General features: G+C 38.0%; 1 protein-coding gene across 3 annotated transcripts; it reads left to right on the forward strand.

The window, feature by feature from the left end:
• Positions 1-2,346: 2,346 nt before the first annotated feature.
• On the forward strand, positions 2,347-10,851 carry LOC104916163 (probable bifunctional dTTP/UTP pyrophosphatase/methyltransferase protein). Of its 3 annotated transcripts, none has more exons than XM_010727164.3 (4): positions 2,347-2,508; positions 3,381-3,524; positions 4,066-4,188; positions 10,384-10,851. In XM_010727164.3, exons 2-4 carry the CDS (start codon positions 3,428-3,430, stop codon positions 10,596-10,598), a joined length of 435 nt encoding a protein of 144 aa, XP_010725466.1. In that variant the 5' UTR covers positions 2,347-2,508; positions 3,381-3,427; the 3' UTR covers positions 10,599-10,851. The 3 variants fall into 3 exon arrangements, with proteins under 3 accessions (XP_010725466.1, XP_010725473.1, XP_010725457.1); XM_010727171.3 differs by lacking the exon at positions 10,384-10,851 and adding an exon at positions 5,161-5,315 and having other exon boundaries at positions 2,352-2,508; XM_010727155.3 differs by lacking the exon at positions 10,384-10,851 and adding an exon at positions 5,322-6,928 and having other exon boundaries at positions 2,353-2,508.
• Positions 10,852-10,883: the final 32 nt, after the last annotated feature.

Here is a 10,883-nt window from a genome sequence, read left to right on the forward strand (position 1 = left end):
TCAAGACTCATGAGCCCAGAACTTATCTAGAGGGAAGTAGAAACCGAGCTGTTGAAGAATATTCACGAATCTCAAATGCTAGAAATGCAATATAACTTGCTAGTCATAGATTTCTGTTCCCCTCAATGTTAACAGTGTAGTCTTAAGGCTCTAGAAATTCTGGAGCAATCACAGAATATACTAGAAAACTTCAGTGCTGATAAAATTCAGATGGAAGTTCTGCCCATCCAGTTAACATGCCCTAGAACAACCTCTCAATGTGTTTAATTAACCATTGTGTGGCCTTTTTATTATACCAGGCATACATTAAATATGTATTCCTTCAATTTGGGGCTAACAGCTTGTTACTGATGTGCATCCAGTGCAATCTGTTGTGGCTGTACATTCAAAGTTGTTTCTGAAGTATCATTCTGTTAATGCGGGGGATGAATGCAGGGACATAGGTCACTCTGAAAGTAATGCCTCCTATTTATTTCTGTGGAAACCACAGCAGATTCAAAGGACACAATAACACTATTTGGTAGAGCAAATTCTCAGATACAAAACACTATTTTTAAACAGTCACCACCTTTAGCTATAAATTTTTGCTGGTGATGAACATAAGCCTGTATGCTGCACTCATAAGTCTGTGTGGCCATCTAGAATGCTGCTTGTCTTTCACATCACTTTTACCACTGCTGAAATGCACCATCCATTGCCTCACTGTGCTCATATCTACAGTTTGGTCTCCATAAACATTCAGCAAGTGTCCATGTTGCCATTGGTGTCAAGATGCCATTTTGTCCAACTGCCAATCTGCTGACATCTGTCATGTGACAACAACATTTAACAGAATATTGGCAGAAAAGTTCAGCCTCTGCTACCATACTACCAACATCAACCTCTGTTGTAGGCCAACTGAATAAAATAAGAGGTGTTACTTTTGGTGCAATCTTTGTTTTATCTAGATCTGTAGTTTTCTATATACTTCAAGCTGGCACATGTTGCCGTTAAGAATTATAATCCTTTCCTTAATCTGTTTCCATCTCTATAGCATTCCTTTCTTAATACTAGTCCAGGTGGGTCTTTTCAAACTGGGGTATCACTTAATGTGATTCCTAACTCAGTAGTTCTACATCTAGTAAAGCAGACTGGGGGCATAAATATTAGTGCCTGTTTAAGGAGAGTGTGGAGATTTATATAAGGATTTATTTTTTAACTACAGTACTTTAGGCTGCATCTTGAGGTTCTTGATTTGAATTTAACTTCTAAATGTTGAGGAAGCCAGTTTTCTAAAGAAAATGTCTATACTCTCCCTGTGTAGTTAATGAATGAAGTAACAACCTTTAGAGATTCTAGGAAGTCCTTTTAGGCTAGCACTATCTATGTTACTGATGGACAGAAGCTCCTTTAGGAATCGTTTAGAGACTGTTTTAAAGGGAACTTGGATTCTTTAGGATAACTGCTGTAGTAGGTGGCTAAATCTGTGTGAATTACCTACTTTAGTGTAGGTGAACTACTTCGTGTTAATCTGAAGTATTGACTTGAGTTTTACTGGATGATGCAGGCAGTAGTCACTACTAGTTCAGACCTGCACTTTCTACAGTACAGTATGCGTCCCATCAGGATAGACACTGCTTGTGGTACTGTATATACCATAGCCTGTAGATACTCTACTTAATGATAGCTTTAAAGCAGTGTATAACCAATGAGGTTAGTATGGAAGTGAGATGTGCTTTATGCATCACTTAGAAGCCTGAGGCACAAGGTTCTAGTTCTTCATGCTTTCTTAACTAATCTAAGACAAGCAGTGTGGTCTTTAACATTGCTATTTTAAAATTAAAGCCCAATAATCTCACGTGATGGGAAAATAATTAGAATAAATGCCAGAATTGCATGAAATCAGTTTGTGAATATATCAGGAGGAAGGATCATAGATGAAAATCCAGTCTGTTTGTCTGTTTTTTGCTGTGGAGCAAATTCCTTAATGTATATCTAAGGCATAGAATCGCATTAAAAACACTTCAGATCACCTCTTCGTCCTGCTATGCTACCTCAATAGCAATCATGTAGACAGATGCAAGTGGTTAATTTAATAACCCTTAGGCTAGCCAAGACTAAGCTAGCTAAGTGTGTGTTCTTTGAGACACACTACAGAAGACGTCTAGGTGACAGTTAAAGGGTGCAGAAATGTGCTTATCGCTACACTGAAGCAATTGTAACCAGCAAAGAACTTAGATGAGCAACCAGGCAATGACAGTTCGATCTATTTTTAATTTCAGAATTCTCATTAATATACTAGTGCACCAACTGCCTTGATTGAACGTAACTTTAGTTACAGTAATTAAAATTTGTTTACATTACTTGTTTTTTTTTTTAAAATTTCTTTCTCATTTTTAGGACTATTATCAGAGCCAGGAAGTGAAGCAGCGTTTTATGGCTGCCATGCACAGCATTGCCCACCTTACAGCAAGAGACGTGGCTACAGCATTTGATCTTCAGAGTTTAAGACTGCTTGTGATTTAGGAGGTATGGTCTGTGAGTTGAGACTGTGTGCAAATTAAAGGGAAAAAGCTTGCTTTCAGGTCCTTGTTTTATCACTTAAGTGGAAAAAAGTGCATGTTTTGAATCGGGTAAAATTGACTACTGTTAATTTTCTGGTATTGTAATGTCAAAATGAAAGGACTTAATGCAGTTAACTAAAAGCAAAGTTATTTAAATGGTAGTTGAGTGACTTCATGGTACTTGAACAGTTTGAAGTAAGTGAATATCATAGTGAGTTACATACTGATGCACAGTCAACACAGAAAACAAAGTTTGTGGCTTTGCTAGTAGAATCTTTCAGTGCTGGTGGTCAGCCTTGAAACCACTGCTACAAGAAAAATTTTGGACTCTCTTAGGATGGGCTGAGGACTCCTGTGGTTATGGTGTTTTTTGTGTTTTTACTAATTAATATCTAAGATGACCACCAAAATGTTGAAGACCAGTGATGGATGTGAAGAAACTCTCATTGTTAGTAGTTTTGTTTGTTTTTTGTTTTTATTTTACCCTGTACTTAGTGTGGCAAAAATGAAATATTTAGGGAGAATGTCTTGTGCAAGAATAAGACAGCAAATAAAAAAAACCTGAAGTAATGCTATCAAAGGCCATACTAACAAATCTATGATAGAGTAGGGAATAGTAACTATACTCCCCAAACTTTGAGGCATTGTTCTATCCATTGGAAAGTGCTCTTGATCATATTAACTGTGGATATTAATACTGAAATAATAACTATTGGCTACCTCTACTTCTGAATTGATGTTTATCTCCTCTTAATGTTACATATAGACTTGTCCTTAAAAATTTATGCAGATGGTAGTAGAGAAGGTTTTATTTGAGTTTCTTTAAACTTCCAACAGGTTGTACTGGAGCTCTGGCTCATGAATTAATACAAATATATCCAAATATGAAGGTCACAGTGTTTGACCTTCCAGAAGTCATTGCAAACAGCTCTTGCTTTCAACCATCAGAACAATGCACAGCTCCAGTGACATTTGTATCAGGTAAATGTAACATTACCATTTATCTTGTATCTATTATCCTCCAGCAGAGGACAGACTCTTGCTGCAGAAAATGGTGTGCTGCCCTGCTCCAACCCCAAATCTGACTTGTTAGAATGCAGCATTGGCTCACCCATGCTAAACAGGGGCATTGTACTTCTCAAGCCTGTAGGGACAGAACCAAACAGTGGTTGGAGGGTGGCGGTAAATAAAGTGTGAATGGAAGTAGAGGCTTCCTGTATGTCTGTGTCTTCGACTTTTCCTATCTAGGCAAGATCAATATGCTTATTACAAAAGACTTCAATTTCTTCTTGCTTGCTTTAGGCTTTCTCTCCATTTCTACATATAACAAAATTCTTACTTGTTATCTGCTCTGCTCTTACACAACTCTTTCCTTAGCTAGAAATCAATGTATCAGTGCTCCTCTTTACTCAGGCTTCTTACTTTACCTCTGCTGAAACTCCTAGTTCCATCTCAATATTTTTATTTCCTGCTGTAGAACTATACTAACTAAAATAAACATACTAACTCTGCCTTTCAACAGGTGACTTTTTCACGGATGACCTTCCAGAAGCAGATCTTTACATACTTTCACGTGTTCTTCATGACTGGCCTGATGAAAAGATTCATGTACTGTTAAACAAAATATCAACTGTTTGCAGACCAGGTAGGTTTTTAATCTCTTATGATGACAGATGCATATTAATACACAATCATAATCATAAGTTCATATTAAAAAATGCATATTCTTATCTAATCATAGCAGTCTTTGCTTATATGCTTATGCTTGCATTATAGTAATGCCTCAAAAAAAAAAATCCAGATCTACTCATAGAATGATTTGAAATAAATCCTTACTGTAGTTGCAGATTTTACAAGGAACTTCTTCATCTCCTTTATCTCTACTACATTCAACCTTTCTTGCAAAGACTTGTATCATCAAATACTGAAGCATGCACTTCTACCTATAGATACAAGCAAGCCAATTAAGGATGCTGCAAGTTAATCAAGGAGAGGCAGTTCTTGCTATGTCACTAGTGTCTAGAGTAGTGGAGTTCAGAACTACTATATGATGAGATTTCTTGAAAAATATATAGTGTTGTATTTTCAACTACATTTTGATAGTATAAAAGATCAAAGGGGAAGCCGTTTAAACAAAGAGCAAGAGAAAAGCCTTCCTGCTTTACTCAACTGATTCCTTAATCCAAGAGGATTAACAGTAGCTATGAAGTTTCTTTCATAAGAGAGCATTCAAAAAAAGATCTAGGCTGCAAAGCATAATCCTGTTGCACAGAATCATATGGGTTGGAAGGGACATCTGGATATCATCAAGTCTAGTCCCCTTGCTGAAGAAGGTTCCCTACATGTAGGTCACACAGAGGTGTCTAGATGGGTTTTGAATATCTAGAGAGAGAGACTCTAGAACATCTCTGGGCAGCTTGCTTATAAACTACAAAAGTAAACTGGATGGCTGTCTTTCCTTATTTGTAGACTGGAATATGTCAGGAAGGAGTTGCTTGGTTCAAATGGTAACAAGACAGTTTAAAAATCGTGTTCAGGAAGTGATCTAAACTTCACTGAAGTAGAAACGGTACTCAAAGCTCCACCTTTCCCCTAACAACTAATGGTTTTTTTCCAGGAAGAGATGATTGAAAGTAAACTTTAGTTACTGATTACCCCTGAAGCCCATTAAAACACTGTTCTGATGGGGGATCTATATGTAAATGTCTCTGGATATAACACTAAAAATACGAAGCTAGAAATACTACTGAAGTGCTTCTGGTTGTTCTGGAAATGCAGGAAGTGCCTTGCTAGTGGCAGAAACTGTGCTTGATGAGCAGAAGACACACCCTCCTAGAGTTGTACTGCAGTCTCTGAGTATGACTGAAGGCAAGCAGAGAAGTGGCTCAGAATATAAGCAGCTGCTGGAGAAATATGGATTCACAAATACACAAATTAAGATCACAGGCAACTTACTAGATACTGTTTTGTGCTTCAAGAAGAGTCAGTCATCTTGGCATGCACAGAAATAGCATGAGATGCTGAATTGTTTTAACGTGTGCAATGTACCTGTCATCACCCAACATTGTCAGTTTAGGACCATTTTGACCCTTTATATGAAACGTGGGTGTTATAAGTTTTGAATAAAAGGTTTAAACTCAATCCTGTACAAGCTGTACTCTTTGGGATGGTAGTTGTCGTCTTCAGTTTTCTATGGGACTTTACTGGGAAGCACTTCAAGGATGCCATTTTATGCTTTTTTTTAATTTGCTCTAAAGAAAGACAACCAAGCTCTAATAGAGTTCCTGGAGTAGTTGTAATGTCATAGGAACTTCAGTAGCTTCTAATTTCCGGGCACAGTATATACTCACACAGACTCCACTTGACTTGTTTCCATTGGTTCCTGTCAGATTTGTTCTTTTTCTGAGTATTTTTGAGTATTGTTAAATGGCTATTTATATTTTTGCCTCATTTGAGATGAATTTCAGGTTTTATGCAACTTTTCAAAGATCTATGAGTAGATATTTCTTTGTTCCAGCTTTTAATTAAAGAAATATTCTCCACCCTCTCTCCTCAAGTACTTTGTCCCTAATGTCACAACTTTTAATAGTTTTTTGGATACTATATTAATATTTACTATTTCTATTTCAAATGTCCTCTGTAGTAGAAGCATTCCTAGAGATTAAAGTTATACTTTCAAACGAGCTTTCTCTTCTATCAGTTATTACTTTTTTGCCTGTCACATTTCTGGAGCAATAATCCTGATGAGCCAACCTCAGCAAATAGTTTGAGCAAGGTCAGGAATTGTATCTGCCTGCTAGACTCAGCCTTGTTATTTAATCAGAAGTTACTTTGCTCTTTGAACTCTGAGTAAAGTGAACGTAATACAGTGATTCATTCAGCTCATCTAAGAGACACATAGTACAGAGTATTTCAGCTGTAGAAAACTAGGGGAATGCCAGATTTCTTCCAGACAGGGGTATGTAAGTCTTAGCAGAAGCTTTTTATACATGAAATTTTGCTGATTTCATCTGTAAGGATGTTTGGAGAGAGATGTCAAACTACTGAATGTGTTTGAAGCAAGTTTATTTTCTGTACTGATACAAAGTTTGCCATTATGCTTAAAGGGTTTATATTTTAAAAGACTTATTCCAGCAATTTTTCTGTTTCAGTTATTCATCAAGTTTATGCTATATATCAAGCTGTTGAAAAATGTTTGAGTCAGAACACAGCACTCTTAAAGCTGGCACATTTATTACTGTCAGACTTAAATTTGTACCTCTAAGTACTGTGTACTTAATGGCTATAAAACTTGACTAGCACATGTGGTTAACACATCACCTCAGTGTACTCTGTTATTTAAGTGCAGCATTTTATACAAAATGAGACTTAGTTCCTTGAGCATGGTGACTGCGGTAATATACTAACACAGCTCTATGTTCTTTGTTGTTTCTTTTTTGTGAAATCAGTTTTAAGATATGAATAAGAAATAACCATTCATATAAAAACAAAACAAAATAAAAAAACAGCATAATAAATTACTGCAGTGCAATGTGGTTAGAGGGTTCAGGATCATTTTGCTAGCTATCCTTGTCTGCTGTACAAAGGAGGCTAATACAAGCTCTACGGAGGAAGAAAGGAATCTGCTTTACTGAACAGTGGGTGCCTCCAGTCTATGCTCCTGGATGATTTCAAACAGAATAGGCTGCTCCGTTTTAGAAACGGCTCTTATAGTGAGAGGAAAAAAATGCAAGCTGCATTTTTACCTTCTCAAGTGGCTTGCATTGTTCAAACCCTCAACTTTGATGTTGTGAGATTGTGGAGAGATTGACCAAAATCATGAATCTAGACAGAGAGAGAACTCAGGAGTAGCAGTTCTAAAAGTATTTAGGAGGAGGTGCCTGTGAAACTGTAATAAACTTGGGCAAGTCCAGTGGAAGCAACCAGGATGGCCCAGGTGCCACAGTATGTGGCTTGCAGCTTTGATAGAAATGTGCTTCAGTCTAGAGGTGGTTTTGGGGGAATCCTGCCTTTCACTGCCGAAGAAACAAGTACCAGAAAGACAGAGCTAGGCTCTTTCCTATGATGCACAATCATGGAATGAGGGATGATGGACACAACTGGGAGACCATGACTGGATTACAAGCTGGGGAAAAAATCATTCATTAAGTCTTGGAGCAGGTTGTCCAGAGAAGTTGTGGGATCTCTGTCCTTGGAAGTTTTAAGATCTGAGGATAAAGCTCTGAGCAAGCTGATGTGACTGTAGAGTTGCTGCACTTCATGTAGGAAGATGGAGCAGAACTTGCCTGTCATCCATTTCAACTCAAGCTATTCTGTATTTGATACACTTCATTCATATGAGAAATGGTAAATTCATCATTTCTCACTAATGTTCAAACATCTTTTTTTTCTGGAAAAGGCTGGCATTGTTTCTGACTGGAAGGGGTGGATTTAAAGGTGTTACATTGAAAAGATTTCCTGAGCAGTGGGGATAACAGGAGAATTCGGGCCTAAGAATAAAGACAAAGAATGCAGGGATGAGTTTTACAATGCAAGTGATTTTCTGCCAGTAAACCCTATAAGTGTTTTTTTTTTTTTTTGCTTTTTTGGGAAGTGACATTCAGCTATGCCTTCTTGAAGATGCTGTCTTATCCACATTCTGTATTGACAAATAATTCAGTTGAAATCTGATGCACAGTAATATTTTTTTTAAGTGGAGAATAATGGGGATTTAAAGAGTAATAGATGAATGAGGAGAAATTCAGAATTTGCTCACTGAGCAGAGGGGTGAGCAAGAATTCTTGAGGAGGATAGAAGGTGTAAGTTGGTAAAAGGAAAACAGAAAAAACTCGATTAACTGTCATAGTTCAGTCACTGTTATATTAAAATATTGACCACATTATAGCTGTTAACCAGTATTTGTGGTTCGAAAATGAATGGGGCAGTATTGTAACTGAGCAACCCAGCATAAAATCCTTGGAAGAAGTATGGAATGGCTGACTCTCTTTGTGAAAGTGCTCAGCTAAATTCTGAATCTGTTAGCTGACAATAGGATAATGAAATTATTTCGTGTGTTTAAAAAATAATTTAAAAAAATTGGGGGACTGGCAATTTTTCTGCTATCTTTTGGCTAGAAGTTATGTTCTTGCTAAACACTTATAATATGGATTAAATGATCTTCTAATTTAGAAGAACCTATTCTGACCATCAATTTTTATGTAGAAAATCATGCCAAATTTCCTTCATCAAAGCATATTTCCTGAAATGGCTGGAAGTCAGCTCTGTTTCTATTCCTCATGAAGAAACTTCAATTACATTAGTAAATTTCCATCAATTGCAGAGGTATGTCTCCCCTATGTAATTTAGTTTACTGTGTCTAACTTTTGAGAGTATTTTTCCCAGATTCGTTGTGCTTTCCAGGTATGTTTTTTTCAGACTATCCTGATATTGCCTGGAAATCTGTGAAAGAAAACTTCCTTTTTTTTTTTCTTGTTTTGTTTTTTACAAAAGTTATAATGGATAGTGTTTGATAGCTAGCTGAAATACATCTGTATTAAAGCATTCGGAAATTAGGAAGATCTTGTGGGTGAGAGAGAATGTAGGCTCAGGTTCACCTCGGGCATACCTGGCTAATCCTTTTTCTTTGTGAAGCACCTGTTCACCACAGGATACATGGCTTGAGCCTGCATTTACTGAGGTTACTAATGATAGGGTGATGAAGCAGGGTATTTATTAATAAGCTTTCAGAAGGACTTCTATGACACCTGATAGTAACATAGAGGTCTCAGCTAGCAATATTATCCTAAAGTCTTAATCTTTTTTCTAAGAGGCTGCAGTCTTATCGTAGAATCACTGAATATTCTGAGTTGGAAGTGATCTATGAAGCTCTTCAAGTCCAACTTCTGGCTACACGCAGGACCACCCAATATTCAAACCCTGCGTTTGAGAGTGGTGTCATGACACTCCCTGAGCTCCAGCAGTCAGGCCCATGCCTACAGCCCTGGGCATCCTGTTCCATGCCCATCGCCCTGTAGTGCAGCCCCTTTCCCTAACCCCCAGCTGCCCCTCCCCTGACAGCTCCATGCCGTTCCCTCAGGCCCTGTCGCTGTCACACAGAGCAGAGCTCAGCGCTGCCCCTCCGCTCCCTGTGAGGAGCTGCAGCCGCCATCAGGCCTCCCTCAGCTCCTCTGCTCTGCACTGAGCACACCGAGGGGCCTCAGCTTTCCCTCATATGCCTTGCCCTCCACACCCTTTACTGTCTTTGTAGCCCTCCTTTGGATGCCTTCTGATAGTTTTATGTCCTTGTATTGTGATTCTCAAAACTGCATGCATTGAGGTGTGGTATGTTTAATTGTATTCTTCATTGTTTGCTAAATGTCTGAGATGTGCTGGTTGGAATGACAAAGGGGATTGTGTTCAGGGTCAGAACAAAAATTCTAATGTTGTGTAGCACTTAATAGTAAGATCATTGCAGCCATTTTGATCTGAGTTGGTGGTCCTTACCTCTACTGTGCAAAGAGAAACAACTACCACATAAAATGCCAGTCTCAGAGACAGTAAGTAAAATAGCACTTGCTTTATCGGCCGACCCCTCATTCATGTCTTCCCTGTCCCATTCATGGGTCTGAAGATGGAAGAAGAGGCTGTGCGTGAACAAACTATTTGAGTTCTGCCATCAACCATTGATCACTCCTACCAGAAATATCATATAAAACCAAACAAAGGAGAAAAAAAAAAACTGGCTGCTTTGTGTCTTCTATAATGCTTGCCATCCACTGTTTGTCCCCTTGGCGCAATTTAGCAGAAATTGTCTGGTTGATAGTGGATTAGTACTGTTGTATGCATTTGTTTTTTATATTAGGCTGTGGGATTTTGCTGGCTGAGATGGTATTGGATGATGAGAAGAAGAACAGGAGCGCAGCTTTGCTTCAGTCTTTGAACATGCTTGTGCAGACAGAGGGAAAGGAAAGAAGTGGCTCTGAATATCGAGGCTTACTGGAACAACATGGATTCTCTAAAGTCAAAATCAAACTGACGGGAAATTTGTTAGATGTTGTTCTCTGCATTAAGGTATAGGAAAAAAAGATTTAGTCATAGAATCTGGATTATACTTGATGTTTTGTAATTACACAAATATATTCTGTTTCCCAATAGTGTAAACAACATATGCTTTGTCTGTATTTTGAAGTTGCATTTAAAAAGGGGAAGCAATTGATCGCATTTATTTTGAACTTGAGAAGCTTTCAAGGTTCAAAAATAACAATTCTTCTGGTATGATTTGATGGCACTGATATTGTAGTCACACGATACCTGTAATATAGTCAGAAACCTGCTGTTAGCAGCTCCACACATTGACATTGC

This window comes from Meleagris gallopavo, chromosome 1, assembly GCF_000146605.3.
Source record: "Meleagris gallopavo isolate NT-WF06-2002-E0010 breed Aviagen turkey brand Nicholas breeding stock chromosome 1, Turkey_5.1, whole genome shotgun sequence".
Lineage (NCBI taxonomy): Eukaryota > Metazoa > Chordata > Aves > Galliformes > Phasianidae > Meleagris > Meleagris gallopavo.